Source organism: Cynoglossus semilaevis, chromosome 2 (assembly GCF_000523025.1).
Source record: "Cynoglossus semilaevis isolate Cse_v1.0 chromosome 2, Cse_v1.0, whole genome shotgun sequence".
NCBI classification, from domain to species: domain Eukaryota; kingdom Metazoa; phylum Chordata; class Actinopteri; order Pleuronectiformes; family Cynoglossidae; genus Cynoglossus; species Cynoglossus semilaevis.
Window position 1 is genome coordinate 1,599,338 of NC_024308.1, and position 17,424 is coordinate 1,616,761.

Consider the following 17,424-nt stretch of genomic DNA (forward strand, 5'->3'; position numbering starts at 1 on the left):
AAAATATCACATTCATTCTTTTCATCCCCACAGTTTGTTGTTTTATGTAATATTCTCTCAACGTCTATAATCTGTAGTCTTTATGTTACGTTAATATTTTTATTTGATATGATTATTTTTGTCTAATTCAAAGTTGTTAGTTAATATAAAATATATATATGACGTTTTTTGTATAACTGAGACATTTAATCAGTGACACATCATCACATTCTCATTTATTTTTTATTTATTTGACTGTTTTCTATGTCCAAGCAGCAGGAGTCCAGCTTTTTTTTTTTTTTGTATAACTCAGACATTTAATCAGTGACACATCGTCACATTCTCATTTATTTTTTATTTATTTGACTGTTTTCTATGTCCAAGCAGCAGGAGTCCAGCCCAGGCCAGTGTACGTGCTGATGTGAAACTTCACTATTGCCCTCTGCTGTTGAGCGAACAACACTGCAGGTGAAATGACGGCAACGTCACAGAAGAAAGTTTTCTGCTGCTGAGAATCAATGACCTTGTGGTCGGTGTGGGGTCTCACTGGTAAACTTATCTGGAGAAACAGCTGTGATGCCTGAGAGTCACGGGACTGAGACTTTTTCATTTAATTACGATTCAAGGACAAGACAAACAGACACAAGGTCAATCTGAACGAAAACATTCTCACGGTTCATGCGTTCATTTAGATCATTTTAGATAAGTTTAGAGTCTGCTTCTAATGTGTTTGTGGTTACAGATGATTTTTAAATCACAATGAAGAGATGGTATTTATTTGTTCCTCTGGGCCAAAGGTTGGAACTGAGGTTCTATGTACGACAATTGATTATTTTAAATAAAATATAAATAATCCTGTCTTCAGTTACCTCTTCATCTTTAGCATTGACGTCCACCTTCTGGGAACTGATGGCCTTATTGATGTGGTCGATGTTGTTTTCTCTGCAGTAGTCGAAGATGTTCTTATCCTCTTCCCTGTGAGTGACAGAGACAGAGAGAGAGAGAGAGGACGGACGATGGACGTCATGCACGTCGTCTGAAGGAATCAGAACAAAAACTGCAGAAATACGACTATTTTTCTTTAGTTAAATAGTATGTAAAATAATCTTGTGTTCAGGAAAGGCAGACTGGTTGAACTGGTGATGCTGGTGATGATGGTGGGCCGTCGGGTGAGGGAGAGAGAATGGGTGAAATCTCATTTGGAGCTTTACGCCTTCCCTCCGCTGCTCCACCACGCTGCCCATTCAGATTAATTGAATTTAGTCCTACATTGTCAGACAGACAGAGACCCCACACACCTGCCCCCTGTGCCTCCCACACTGGAAGCCCCCGGTCCCTGACTGTGAGCTGCAGCCCTCGCTTTACGGCAAACAATAGATGATAAATTCACAAAGAAGAACCAGGATCTGGAAGAGAATCCAGTTAAAGGAGTCGTAATTTTAATGGAGTTCGTACTAAGAAAATCGAATGGCTCCACATTCTACTTTATTATAATTTATAAAGTATAAATCCTGAAAGCAATGATTTTTATTGGTCTTGTTTATATAGAAAAAGATCAACGTTTTACACGATAACCTGCTCTGGAAATCCAAGTGTCAAAGGTGTCAGTAACTAGAAAGCAGATCGAAAGTTCTTTAATGAACCTCTGCTCATTCTTTCTTTCCTCATCCTCTCATTTGCGTCCTTCCTCCCTCCTCCTCTGGTCTTGCTCCTCCCCCTGCCCCCCCACCCTCACCCTTATGAATAACTCATTAGTCTTTTATCACAGCCAGGTTATGTATGAGCACATCCATTTACATACTCCTGATTATCAGCACTATGGTTAATAATGAATCTCCACACTGGGCCACGCCCACTTCCTTGTCTGACGTCCACAGTGACCACCGGTGTCCCTGATTTGTGGCCGCCATCCGTCTCTCCTGGCAACTAATCAATAACCGAGCTCATCAGTCTTTCATCAATGGTCAGATGGGGCCGACCTGATGGCCATGTGTCACATGGTCGCCTGTATGCAGCACGCACACGCACACACACACACACACACACAGTGTTGAACATGTTAAAGAATAAGCAGTGACACACCAACAGGTCACAACTGTACACACACACACACAAACACACACACACACAAACACACACGCTTGATGCAGGGCCTGTAATGAAGGAATAAAGTAATAAATGTTTGTCAGAGAAATCACACAGTTTCATGTCCTAACAGGAGCTGAGGAACCTGCAAAACTGTGTGTGTGAAACAGGAGTGAAGTCTCAGTGTCAGGATCAATTCAATAGAACTGAAGTCAATAAGTCAATGCCTTGGTTTGGACGGTCAAATTAAAGTTACTAATTAAATGCTAATACTTTAGGTCAAGAACATTTGGGTTCCTGACGGCCTCAGACGTTTAGTTTTCAAAAGAGACTTTTTGGCCTAAGGAAGATCGATTTGTAGGATTCTGAAACTCATCCTCTAAAATGTAAAACATTTATATTTTGGCTAATCTTTAGCTGGTACGAGTGATATTAGCTTTTAGGTTAGCCTTAGAGTCAACCAAACTTTTTGTTATTAGTTTGAATTTAACCATTTTCTGGTTTTCATCTAACTTTAAGCCTTATCTTGTCTGGCAAAGACTCTGACAATATCCAGAATTATTATTTAACCCATTATTAAAGGATCACATGGTGAAAATTTAAAGGATACATTATAAAAGGATCACATGGTGAAAATTTAAAGGATTAATCCAGATGTTTCAAGAACATTTAGTGAGGCATAAATTCTGAATTCTCTTGTCCGGATTTTTTTTCTTTTTTTCTGGAAAACAGATGAAAAAAAAACATATAATGATTAAAAAGTTAGTCCACACAAAACCACAAACTATTCTCTCCCGTCCTCTGTGTGTTTCCAGTCTGGTGTACCAGCAGATATGTCCTTCATCCATCAGGCTAAATTGGCCACAGAAGTGGGGAACACTCATCTACCTGCCCTGAGCTTCACTGATCAACACCATGGCCACACCATCCATCATGAACACACACACACACACACACACACACACATCTGCAGGATCTGTCACCCCGTCTCCTACAGGACCCCGGTCTGTTCCTACAACGTGGCTGAGCTCCATTGTGAGCAGAAGCAACAATGAGAAGTCAAACAACTCATCAATGTTTTCCAACAAAGTGCAGACGACAAAACCACCCCGCGGTGTTTATCTGCTTCCTCAGACAACGTGATGTGAGAGAATTACAAATGCAGCATTCAGAGCCTCCTCAATCACACAGTGATCAGCTCAGTAATCCAAGAATATTGATAACCAATCCCGCTTTTGTCAATAAACATGCCGCACACACTGGCCCGACATCCCTTCTAAGCTCCAGATGAACACGGAGCGATGCAATTAACTCTGTGTCTGGCTAACAGGTGCGCGGCTCTTTAATATGGAGGAGCTCGGCGTGCGTGTGTGTGTGTGTGTGTGCGCACATGTGAGGAAGAGGAAATTGAAATGCAGCAGAGCAATGATTGTGACAGTTCAAGCAGGCCGGGCATGAATTCTGATGCAATTGCTCGGACGTATAGAGTCAAGCGTACGTATGTTTGTGTGTGCATAGGTGCGTGGACACGACATGTTAATGACTTCCTCCCTCCTGGTGTCCCCCATGGGGCATCGCTGCAACAGGATATCACCAGGAGAGGCACTGTTCTGGGAAACCTGCTGCACAGACCTCCCTCAGCTGTAGCCCACCTGTCTTCATCACCACCCCAGACCTTCCCACCCGAATCCTAATGTAATTAAAAAGGGAGACTGGAGCTGCCTGATTCCAAAAAAACTGTGCATACTAATCATATACAGCCCTGTAAGGGGGAAAACCTGCAGCATTCAAACATCTCATTTTCATCTGCAAAAGAGCTCTTTTTCATTGAAATTAGGAGGAGGTTTTTAAGCTTGAGTAAGTCTGCCAGGCTGAAGTAAATGGTGAATATATTTCATTAACATAAATCAGGACTGTATGACGTCTGAGGTCTCTAACTGCAGTTACGGTCTGTTGAATGTAATTAAACACAGCATTAGGACCAGTGGTTAACAAAACCAGAGCCAGAGTGAGTTGGCTTAATTAGTAAAGCAGAGGTTATCTCCATCTGAACGGAAAAAGTCTGGTCGTTTGGAGAACACTTGGACGTCGGGGAAAAGGCTTCTAGATCCTCTGGAATATGAATAAAACAACCTACAGGCAGAAAAGTTGCAGGATAAAAGTGTGTGTGTGTGTGTGTGTGTGTGTGTCACTAACCTGATCGTCTCTTCTTGGTATAAACAGCTGACAACTGGTCCTCCGAAGCCTTTTTTCTTCTCAGCTCCTTGTCTTTCCTGTAGATAAGAAAAAGTCATACTCACCAAAAACTAAACATTTACATCATTTACATATTAATTAGGACAGTCAAATAATAAAAATATTTATTCTGATTCATCACATCATCGTCAATCATGAATAATCACGATTAATCAAGATAATTCAACATTTCTTAATATGACTTACTACTAATGTATAATCACAGCAGTGTCTGTATATGACTTACTAATGTATAATCACAGCAGTGTCTGTGTTTTAACTGGAGCTAAAGCTAATGTCCGGTGGCAGAAACAAGTAAGGCTGTCAATTCATGATTAATCGAGATTAATCCAAATTACTTCAAGTTTAACTATATATGTATATATATGTATATTAGCTCTATTATACGAACATATATTTCCGTCACCTGGAGTTACAGACCGTCTCATCTCTGCACCACAGACTCTGATCAAGGCCTTTAACTGGATTCTGTTCTAAATGCACTGAGCCACACTGTCTTCCATTCACACTCTGCCTATGGCTAATGTTAGTGTCCCATCAACCTAGTTCACAAATGTGAATGTGTCTTTGACTGGAAGAGGAGACTGGAGTACCTGGAGAAAACCCGTGCACACACACAGGGAGAACACGGAGGGTCCACTCAGGACTGTCTTTATAATGTCAGAGATAAAGACCACTATGTTTAATTTTCAGATACTTGTCTCTGTGGCTTTAGACATGACCTCACTCTTAATAAATAAGTAATACCATGCAACACAATTACATTAAATATACCTATGTTTGTGACTGTTGTTAATCTATTGTGTCTTCATGGAATTCCACTTTACATTCCACTCAGCCGTGACTTTATTACCCCGTGTATTCTTCTCTGACCAACCTTGACTCACAAAAGAAGCCACACAAATGTGATTTGGAGAAAGAAAAAAAAAGTGGAGTATGAAAAAACATGAAGCAAGCGAAGCAAAACAACTGTGCGTGCACTTTTGGTTCAACCTAATTCCCTTTAGAAACTCGGAATATTCGCTGATGCTCTGGCCTTGCTTCTCTGCACTGTAATGTAATAGAAATCCAGTGTCTGCTCAACAATTGAGACGGAGCAGAGGTCAAACGCTGGCTATTATTCTCTCCATGGCATTTCATTTTATACACTATACTATTTTTACTGTGCTTCCAACAGAATGGCCGCCGCCACACTAAGGTGCTTTGTTAGCACTAACATAATCAGCGTCTTTTCAGGGGGCAGTGGTGCATTTTCTGGCCTGTCTGTCGGACTCTGTCATGGCATTGTGCTGCCGTTGGGCAGAATCAGTGAGTTTACCCCATCCCTTGGTATATTAGCACACAAAAGGACGCGTCACAACTAGACACGCGCTTAATGCTAGCTGTAAAAGTGACATGAAAATGGAGGAAGGAGGGGAGTAATAAGTGATTAAAAGAGTTTAAAAAAGGGAACGATTGTGAGAGTGAATACGAAGCAGCCCGTATGAATCTGCACATCAACAAAGGAAAGTCAAGACATTTATTAAAAATGAAGGAGCACTTGCTGTTTGAAAGTGAGTTCCTCAGGTTATTAATTACAACCACTTTGGGTCGCCACTATATATTATTAAAAAATGAAAAAAACAGGTTACATGTACAGTTACATGAACAGGAATTAGTGAAGTTGGTAAGTAATAATGAAGTGAGGAGCTTAGCTCCAGGCACAGAATATGAATAAACATCTATGAGGAAAAAATATAAATATATATATATAAATATATAGGAGGAGTAAACCACACACATTGAAGAATTCAAAGCAAAACACAAAGAGTTCAACAGGCAGCGTTAGTGCTGGACGGTTCAGGGATGTGTGTGTAAAGACACTTGACAGAGATTTAAGATTGTTTTTACCAGACAGAGCAGATAGATGTTGGAGTCTTATCACAGTCAGCAGAAAATATTTCATAGGCTGGTTAGTGTCACACCGAAGCTGAAGGAGTTAGTATTCAACCCTGCTTTGGTGTGTATCCATCCATCCATCCATCCATCCGTTCTCCACTGCTAATTCCTTATCATAAACGTGGGGGTTGCTGGAGCCAATCCTAGCTGTGAACTGGCGAGGGGCAAGGCACACCCTGGACACTTTGACATACATTTTTACAGGCTATTTTAAGTCAATTACATGATGCTTTTTGATGCATTCATAAAGGATAATATAAATAAAAAAAATACTGTCCAATACGGCAGAGCCAATATTTTCGGGAAATCCACCTCAGAGTCGACAAATAACATTTTTCAAAATGAATATTGTCATGTCATTCCAGGTACTTTGGAAAGTGACTGTGAAGAAATGCAAAGCTAACCACCTATTGTTGCCAGCTGCTATAAACTTTACTGTACACGGAGGTTTAGCTGGCTCAGGGTACTATAGATCATTCTTTAAGATAGGCTTCCTAAAACCTGACAATTGCTTTTTAACCTTTATTGTAACAACGCACAGCAACCAGCGAGCCTTGTTCAATTAGACAAATGTATTCATGCTGATCTTGGTGCCAAGATTACACACGACATGTTTGTCAGTGTTTTATTAATAGCACTAAAGTACAAAGTTGTTGTTGTTGTTGTGACTGAATGCTCGTACCTCAAAGGACAACCTGTCCATGGCAACCCAACCTTCCCAGCTGCCCGACAACTCCACAAAGACATGTGGAGATGTAAACAAACTCTTTTGCTACCACATACACAGACACAACGTTGACACCGAAACATTTCTTTTCCTGAATAATTCATATTTTACAATGTCACAAAGCTATAAAGGCAACACAGCCAAACCAACTGGTCCACATACAAGATCTGCTAGGAAAGCTGAGATAAAAACGACAGAGTAATACTGACCTCTATTGATAAACACACTGCACTGCATTTGGAAAGGTGGAAAACACCTCTGCTCTATTTTATCATTAATGTGGTTGTAATAGAGCTACATGTTTCTGTACATATTAATCAATATTTAATTGCGATCTTTTAGAATATATTTTCAAGACCAATCAAACTGCAGAGATGTATAGAAAACATTAACACGACATAACAGCTGTAATCAGCTTCAATTTTTCTGAAATGGTAAATTTACCTTTGTGACACCTTCAGGATCCAAAACGTTGACGCAGGAAATGTACTCCTGCATCGCCTGCTCTGCATCCATATCTCCGAGCTGCTTCCAGGCTTGCCTGAAATATTATGTATAAAAACAGTGTAAATGACCATTTGTAGATAAAAGGATAAACTTATATCGCCTTTTTAAACTGGTAGATAACAGGATTAACTTATATCGCCTTTTTAAACTGATGTACTGTATTTTCAAACGTGTATAACAGTAGTATGAATATGTAAATGTTATTTAGATTGTGTGAGTTCTCTCTGTTTGAAATTCTATTGGTTCAATAACAATTATTATTAACAGTAAAAATGTACATACCACTTCCGTTGTCCTTCAAAGTCAAAGAAGCCAGGTTTAGCTGTATTGCACTTTCCAACTTTGACCTGTGACGTATGAATTACCTGACTGATTAAACAGGCCTAGCATCAAGTAACAAAATACAAATATATGCTGAAGTAAACTGTCAACACAAGTAGCAAATTACAAATATATGCTGAAGTAAACTGTCAACAATCACGAAAAGACTTGGGGGTAGTTTAATTTTATTTTTCTCTTTATCAAGTTATATCATCTGACACAAGGACCGACTCTTACCTGTTTGTATCGAGCATACAGGTACAGCAGCTGGTCCCTGCTGGCTGTCTGAACCAGACCTTGTACACGGGCTGCTGCAGACTCGAACTCGCTCTCCAGCTCATCGCCCTCCAACCGCTCAGCCATTTCCACGGCGCTACAGTCAAACTTTCCCAAGCCCATATCCGAGTCTGAATCGGAGCCTGCTCCACCGAGGGGCTCCCCTGTGTCAGGTCGAGCAGGGTCTGTACCTGAGCCCGTCGCAGTGTCCGGGGACGAAGACGGTGACCCAGAAGCCATTGTTATTGTTGTGTGTAGCGAACCACCAGGCACCGAAAGCGCCTTGTATATCCGTCAAAGAGATTAATAAAATAAAACAGAAATTACTTGAGTAATATATGTTAGGTAATTCCTTTTTTAAGGCGATATTGCTTGTGAATTAGTGCCAGTCGGACTGTTTCTACCGTTGGTCCGTCTCTGGTACTGTCAACTAAAAGTCCCGGCGAAACCATTTCCTAGGCTTAAGGTTCCAGTTGCTTAATATGTTCAGATATTAAAACAAAAAGACGCTTTAATAAGTAAACATATTTTCAATAACGTTGCAATTTATATGAATTCTGGTTATTTCTTGTTTTTAATTGAATTGTAAATGTACCTTCATAATTTGTTTAATACGATGTACACGTAACCCTACTAAACTACTTAAACGTTGACGTTATACCAATAGGACTCCTTAAAATTAAGAAGTTATATCTCAGAAGGATAACGGTGTATATGTATTTTCTTTTCATGAAATTATTTATGCTTTCTCGGGAACTTAGACTCGTACAGATAGGCGGAAATGCAGTAGCGTTATTTGACCACTAGATGCTACTATAGACACATTGATGAATCGTCACCCCCGACAGACATCATTTTCTTCTATAAATAGAAAACACGTCAAAATGTGGCATTTCTTTTTTAAACTACAGAAAATGATGTAATACAGAAGCGTTTTTTTAAAGCCTCATCAACTATCTGTTTCTAGATGGTGTCGTCTGGACAGATTTTGGTTAAAATCTAACGATATAGTTCCTGGCCAGTTAAACACTCATGATTAGTTTTCCTGAATGGGGCGTTTTTGTTACTGTTTCTGTTTCATTTTCTCCAATTTCTTGTTCTTTTCTTTTTGGCTTTTAAATTTCAGTTGACATAATTTTGTTGCACTGCAGATATCTTTTACTATCACAATATATTTATCTTCTTATTTATGGCATTTAACACGACATTCCTTTTACCCCGAGATTGTTGCTGCATCTATTTGTTAATAATAATAATAATAATAATAATAATAATAATAATAATAATAATAATAGGATGAAATTCTTGTGTTAACAGCAGGCCGCCCCTTGGAGGCGCCAGGTACGTGTTTCGCCTTTTCAAAGAAATAAGGGCCAAATATAGAGCAGAAACAAGCAACAAATTCCTATAACAATACCTTTACTGATTTTTTTATTATTATTTTATTTTATTTTTTGCCCAAATCAACCTAAACCTGCATGTTTTTGGACTGTGGGGTGAAAACGCTGATCGAACCTTTGTCCTCTTAATGTAAGGCAAACGCATGTACCACTCTACCACTATGTGGCCCATAGTGTATAATACTTTTAAAATAGCTGTTAAGCTTAAGTAGTGTGTTAAAGACACGACTTAAAGTGAAGCCAAAGTGCTTTAATGAATCTGCAATCTCTTTGAAAGGCAGTAAAGACTGAGGAAACCATTTGTTATCTACTGTATCTAAAGACATGAGGCAGAAACTAATTTTTAATTTTCTAAAATGCATGTGTTCAAGTCTTTTAGGGTGAAACATACAGTATATGAGTGTGTTTAAGGGACTTCAAACACTGTAGACGACATTTAATTATCGTTTTATGACCAGTGTCAGTTTAATCCCCGCTTCTTTTTTGTTTCCTTTTTCTTTTTGGCAGCCACGCAGCGACACCAGCAGCCCTGCGTTGATTGAGTTGATCCCTGGCCAGTGGTTGTTGCCGCACTGCCAGCCCTTTTACTTTTCCAGCGGGAGGTCCCAACACCGCCCGGTGCTCGTGCGCGCTCGCGTGACGCAAACACGTCGCTGCGGCTCAACGCGATGGCCGACGGTGGAGTCTCCAGACCTGCCCAGGGAGGGACGGACCAAAGTCACTGAAGAACACTCTCCGACCGTTACACACAGTTACCGCTGCACCGCTGACCCGCCGCCGCCGCCGCCGGGCCACCTGTCGCTGTGCGGTCCCGCCTGTGGAGTAGTTAGTATGCGGGACAGGACGGAATCAGCCCGGAGCGCACCAGAAGTGGAGTAAAGAGTGGAGCAGAAAGAGAGAGTGAGTGAGAGAGTGAGTGAGAGAGTGAGAGAGTGAGCGGCTCCGTCTGACGCACCGCATGTTCAAACAGCAACTTGACTGTCGGAAGGAAAAAAGTCGCGTCGACTGGGAACCAGGAACGAACAGCCGCGCACGGATTTAACAGACGGCTGGAAGTGGAGCACTTGTTCCGGGGGAAAAAATGAAGTTCGCGGAGCATCTCAGCTCCCACATCACTCCTGAGTGGAGGAAACAGTATTTACTGTACGAGGTAAAGTGAAATATATATATATATGTATTTATTTTTTAAGTGTTAAGCTTTGCTGCTGTGGCTGTGGACCTGATTCACACATGTATGTGTTATTTACTGAGGGGAAACTGCGAGGAAAGAAACAGACATCGATGATTTGACTGTGTTTTCAGCAGCTTACATCTCACTCCTGAGGGCAATAAACGTCGGTAAACGTAAGAGATGTCTATTGTTTATGGAGAGGGGAGAATCGGCTGCGGTTGTTTTAAAAGCCACGGGGGGCATTTATTGTGTTATTGTGTTTTATTGTCGCTCGGTGAGTTTATAACACCTTAGTATGAACAAAACCAGCATTTTATTCACCATGGAAAACATGTAAAAATGACACCTGTTATAGAATTATATATAATTTAATTTATTGCTTATAAAAAAAATTTAAAAATATTTTAATATAATATACATTATGAATTTCACCAATTGTTTATTAACAATAATAATAATAATAATAATAATGTTTACTATTTGTAACCATTTATTATAGCATTTCTAACAACAGGGGTCGATATAAATCATCCATGGCTGAAAATGAAACATATATATTTCCCTCTTTAAACTTAAGTATAATCTTTATTTAATATTTGAAATATAAATGAATCCTAGGATCATTACAGTTGCTTTTATTTTTGTTCTAAATGTCGTCAGACTGAAGACAAAACATCTATATAAGTCAATATTGAAACGACTGGTTTTTTTTTTCATGCCCACGCGGTCTTTGTTGGGTATTGTGGTGTACTTAAGGGCAATTTTATTTTCACACTTCACGTCGAGCGCGGGGCTGCAGACGTGCAGTGACAGGACAGGCTGCTCCATTCCATTAGCTGTATGAATTATAGACAAAGAGCTGGTTCTCTTCAACCCCACTAACCTACATCCCAGACCCAAATACCACCTCACTGACACGGCACGGACATGACTGTTAGGTTACAGCACTGCAGCATCAGATATTCTAATCATTCCATCATGGTAGGTGGTTATCATGTGGTCAGTATAGACAATTATATATATATTTTTTTTTTTTAAATCCCTCCATCTGTCAAATATGAAGAGAAAACTGGAAGAGTAGCAAAGGGGGAAAATAAATAATTTATTTCTATCTGCTGAGTTAAACATGAATACAAAAGAAAATCCTCAGCGTTCTTTGTACGTATGGACTGCTGTAGTTCGAGTCCAGGGACAAATGCATGGACACACCAGCCATTTTACACCTTCAGCGTTCGCTCACACTCACTGACCTGAGATGGATGATGGCAGATTTGATCTGTCGCATTTGTCACGGCGTGAAAGACTGTTACTGTCTTGAAGCGACAGTACATTTTTGACCATGTGTAACATTATTACTAAGTCTACATCAGGGACTTCAGTCTGAGCTGAAATTCTAACTGAAGTTATCTGTAAATACAGAGAATTAAATGTTTTTTCATCTTGATTCAGATAAACGGTCCTTGTTTTCATGTATGTTTTCTTTAACGCAAGTGACAAGAATATTATATATATATACAAGATATTAATGTAATATTAATGCTAAGTATCTACTCTTTCAATGTTTATGAACTTGATTTAGAAAGAGTGATATTAATGTAATATTAATGCATTAAAGTATCTACTCTTTCAATGTTTATGAAAATGTAAAAATCATTGGCTTCAATATTCAAAGATACAGACTGATAAGAAAATGATGGTTTGGTGGGTTGTTGTTTTTTTTCTCGCTGTTGTTGAATAAGCTGCAGATTATTGTTGCCGTCTTTATGTTCCTTAAATGTCAACATTTACAGTTTATTGTTGCATGAAATGTATGACTGCAGCAGCGCTTAGTCTTTTTCTAACCTCTGAAAACACCGTCACCTCCTGAGTGGGTGGAGTTTACACCTATAGATGTTGGAATTGAGATTCAAGGTCTTTTTTTTCCCCCTGAGGAACAAGAACAGAGACAAGGACAAACATGAAGTTATATTAAATGAATTTTGGTGTCACTCAAAATAATGCAAAGCTTTGAATTTATATATATATATGTATATATATACACATGTATTCATATATATGCAGTATGTATTAACACGCAGACATTGCCTCCACCCTCATTTTTACCTACCATAGAAGACAACATAATACAAAAACCACAGCAGAGCTGTTTCTGTCGCACATACAATAATGCACGACAGAAAAGTGAGAATAATTCCCTCCTGTGTCCGCGGCAGATGGATTAATTAACCTCTTGCCCAGTCATCACACTCTTCCTATTTCTGAAATTCTCTTTTGTGTGAAAACGTGTGGCCCTGCCTGCTCTCACGCTCAGACGATTTTCATGCAAAAGAAGACAGAGCAAAGTCACTTCCTGTGAATGCAGAGCTCCAGCTCTGAAGGCACTTCACTGCTCAGCCTTCGACAGGCTGATTGAGCGATCGTGCAATTAGGTGTTAGCTTTATCCTTTGGGATTGGGGCTATAAAGCAATATGCTAAACAGCTGTTTGGTATGAAGGTGAGCAGGTCCTGCAGATCCCAGTGTCCTGTGCCATATGGCAGTAGATGTCGTGTCATGAATGTATCTCTTTTTTTTAAACGTCTTAATTTTATTTTTTTTCTGTCCAATAGATGCGTCGCACAAACATAACAATAACTCCAACCATAACATGGCAGCGTACAGAACGTTTTTTTTCATGCACTTATGAACAGATGCAGGTATATATATGCGCGTGCTTATGAACAGATGCAGGTATATATATGTGTGGGCGGGAGAACGAGGACATTTACAACCACATGTACATGTGCTCTCTAATCACCTGTCTGAGTGAAGACGCGGAGGAAGAGAAGAGCTTTAATAAACCTGGAGTTACAGAGTTAGTACCTGCCTATAGTGAGTGGTTGTTGCTGGTTCAACAGTGGACCTGTGTGTATTAGAACGCCGTAGTTAAATGTCTAAATTAGAGACACTGAAACAGCCGTCAAACACAGCGTTTCTCATCATCTACAGCACTTACGGTAATGTGATTTGACATCATGTTCTACTACGCTACGAACATGATGTATACGACAGACACGGCAACTGCTGTGAACTCCCTCGTTCTATACCTCCCCCCCCCCCTTCCTTCCTTCCACCCTCACCTCATCGTTCCTCCCCCACTGGGAGGACATCTGGTCCCCTACCAGACCTGGCCTCTGCCTCCCTCCCCTGCTCCCCTCCCTTCTGCCTCTCCCTCAGCCCATCCTTTCTGTTCCTCATCTTACACACAGTGATCCACTTAAATGCAGAGGAGGGGATTCAAGTGATCCGCCGTCGCTCTTCAAAGGGTTAATGTTTGCAGTGCGCTCACCTTCAAACCGCCGTCAGATCAAACTCAAGTATCTGAAAAGAGAGGTTTGGTGGTTTAGAACGTAAACATTTCAGCTTGGTGTCCACTCGTCATGTCACAGAGTGCTTTAGTCTGACAAACACACACAGTTATTCCAGGGGGCGTGGCTTCATCAGTGTGTAAATGTGGGGTCACGCAAACTGATGGGTGTTTGACCTTTGGCCAAGTTACTGCCTACAGCAGGGCTGCCCAGGGCATCAACCAGAGGATCGATCAAAAGAAGTGTTTGTAGAAAAATGGAATGCATTTAATCAGCAGCCCATCATTTAATATATATATTTATATATTTATATAATGTATGTTTCGAGTATATGAGTGAAGAGCCTGGTCATCTGAATGGTACCTCCCAGGTCCCCGACCTACAGGTTTGATTTGTGATGAAGGCAAAGCCCAACGGTTCGTTCCAACTCTCCAGAGAGACACCTCGCCCCAATTTCCCATCACCATAGCGATGCCTTCATCTCAACCAACACCAACCAGTCACAATCAGGTTGTGGGATTTTTCCCAACTACTAACTAAAAGGGGAGTTTTCTAACGAGGGAGTTCAAACCTCTGTGTCCGGTGTCTCACATGTTTTACTACACGAGACAGATGGAACTGAAGCTGCATCAGGTTGAATTATATAATTATATTTATCTTTTTTTTTTTTCGATAGGACTTCAGTTTCTAACCCACAGTGTCCAGTATTTCACAGATGAACATGAATAATATCACAGGCCAGGCGGCTACTTATACATTCATTCTAAGAGGTTTCCACCTACACATGGAATTAGTCACTCTGCATCCAAATGGAGTCAGTTTGGAGAATCAGCTCTGGAGGAAAATGATCCGTCAGAATAAAACTGAAAGAACCTGCATGAAAATTAATTTAGGTTTTTGGTAAAAATGTGCAGGATGTTTTGGAAAAAAACTCTTAAGACTCGGAAGTATTGGAGGAAGTATTCAGTCAGTGGCTCTTCATGGGCTTCAGTTGAAATGCTACTGTTAAAGCAGGTGGCGCTGACGATCACGACACCTTCAAGTGTTGTGAGTTTATTCTGAATCATTTGTAATCAAATCATTTGTTGTTCCTCTGAACTATATTCACCATGAAGTCATTAAAGCTGTGGTCATTTTGAACGTTTTTTTTAACTTATATTTTTGTTTTTGCTTCATTAGGCATTCAAGGAAATGCTGTATGCTGCCCAGGACCAGGCTCCGTCCGTCGAAGGTAAACAGACTCCAACACGTGACGTACATGTATCTGCACCCACTGCCCACTTTTCCCTGTGGCCTGTTTGGGCATCCCCAGAATAACAGCTCCCGCTGCTAAAAATAGACAATCGCTGCTAACGTGCTGCCACAACAGACACGGAGTCAAGCAGAATACCATTAGTCAATCATTACTTTCTGACCTGCTTTAAGTTACAAGCAAATATTTGGAGAGGGAAAAAAACCAGGCCGTCAGGATCACAGTCTGGAACTGGACGTTGAGGTGAAGGGTTGGACTGGAGAGGGTTAGATACTGGGTGTGATATCAGATTACAGACGTAAACAACTGTGTTGTAAAGGGTTAAGACACAGTTAATGATGTTCGACTGCTCGTGTGTGACTGTGAGTGAAGAACATGAGCTCAGAGAGTCTGTGATTGAGTCCAGAAAAAGACCCGTCGTGAAACAGGACTCCTCAGAGGTCACCTCTTTGATGCTCGAGCTACGATGTGTTTATTGGTCCAAATGTGTGTGTGTGTGTAAATAGTGAATATGTTTCCATGTGTTACAGTACAATATTTACATAGAGTGCAGAAGTAACGATCCCTACTGTTAGGGATCGTGTGCAGTATCTGGTGTCTACGACGACCTGTTGCACCGGTGACTCGTTCTACTGGTTTATGAAGACCACGGCTACTTAGTTACTGTCCTGCACTTGGTGCTGGTGCTCTGACAACAAACCAGTCATGTGACCTGAGGTTGGAGGTTGTTGAGGTGGTATTTTATACTTGAGGTACTTGAGTGAAATGAAAACTTCACCACAGTATATGTAAATAGGAACGTGGGAGTTCCATTTCTACGATCACTCAGAACTCTCGTACTGAACATAAGTTCATATGTCACTGACCTACGCTAACGCAGCGGTGACATCATCATCCAGGACATAAAAACATCAGACGAGTCAGACGTTTGCTTTGGAGCCAGAATGATGGAACTAGACTTTTTTAATGGTGGTGGACGTCGTAAACTATTCTGAGTTTACAAAATCATTTTTATTTTGATAAAGAAAAGTATGGTCTATGACAACATGTAACTTGAATGTAAAACGCAGCACGATCTGTTTGCATTAATATCTGTAAATAATTTAGAAAAAAACACACATTTTCTCTCATTAATTATTACGTGACAACACAACACATCTTTAAAAGTGATCATGTTTGAGCTGCGGCTGCTCTGAGAGGTGTCTCCGTCGGCTGGTGGATGATAGATCACTTCCTGTCTCAGGTCTGAGCTGCAGTCATAGGTCACATGTCTGGTTCATTTATCAGTATAAAACCGTACTGCACCTCAGTGGCTGTATTTAACCTTCAATCAGGATGTTTTTGTGTCATTTTTTACACCTTTCCCACTCAACACTGTACAGATTGTCCTTCTGTCAGATTACTGATACAGAAAACAGAGGAATGTGGTTTTTTAATGTGGTGCATTCTCATTTTAAAATCTTAATAATTATCATAATAATACAATAATACAAATCTGCAGGAAGAACAGAGGAATGTGGTGTTTTAATGTAGTGCATTCACATTTTAAAATCATAATAATTATCATAATAATACAATAATAATAATTGCAACTACTGCTCCTTGAGTCTCTTGCCTTTTTTCTGGATGTTTTTAAATGATAAAAACCAAGGTGTTCCGACTGTGTGGGTATTCAGAGGATGTTCTCGTTGCCTCAGGGAGACTGGTTTATTGGGTTAGAACTACACACTCACCCACTCTGCTCTCTCCCTGAACATGAAGCTGTGTCTGAGAGAGACACAAGCCTCCGTCAGGGCCTTCACATGTGAAACTAATGGACAAAAACACTGTTTGTATTTGTTTTTTAAACAGCATCTAATTCCACGTTACACTGTTCATTTCACCCACATGGACGACACTGATAACGTGCAGCGACGCCATAACACGGCGCTGCCTCTGTGCAGCGTTTGACCTTTCACCCCACGTTAATGTCCTTTGTTTCTGTCCCCACTCTCCTTAATGGTCCTCGATAAAAACGTGGACGTCTCTGTGTGTGTGTGAGGAGCCAGTGAGAGACATAAGAATCTGCCTGGCTCTGTGGTTCACTCCGTACCAACCATTACAATGACTTATGTCACAATTTAATTCAATTACTCTGTGAATTATCCCACAGATCAGAGGACAACA

General features: G+C 40.4%; 2 protein-coding genes across 2 annotated transcripts in view; one reads left to right on the plus strand and one right to left on the minus strand.

Moving 5' to 3' along the window:
- acbd6 (acyl-CoA binding domain containing 6) overlaps positions 1-8,537 on the minus strand; it is a 43,928-nt gene extending 35,391 nt beyond the window's left edge. Inside the window, 5 exon segments of the mRNA XM_008330269.3 lie at positions 849-954; positions 4,261-4,337; positions 7,430-7,526; positions 7,775-7,839; positions 8,051-8,537. Coding sequence (XP_008328491.1) covers positions 849-954; positions 4,261-4,337; positions 7,430-7,526; positions 7,775-7,839; positions 8,051-8,329 — 624 coding nt within the window. The 5' untranslated portion in view covers positions 8,330-8,537.
- A 1,445-nt stretch (positions 8,538-9,982) lies between these two features.
- The window catches only part of xpr1a (xenotropic and polytropic retrovirus receptor 1a), a 50,058-nt gene continuing 42,616 nt past the window's right edge, over positions 9,983-17,424 (plus strand). The window contains exons 1-2 of the mRNA XM_008330281.3: positions 9,983-10,639; positions 15,186-15,237. Of these exons, the coding sequence (XP_008328503.1) occupies positions 10,571-10,639; positions 15,186-15,237 (121 nt within the window). The 5' untranslated portion in view covers positions 9,983-10,570. The remainder of the gene's footprint in view (positions 10,640-15,185; positions 15,238-17,424) is intronic.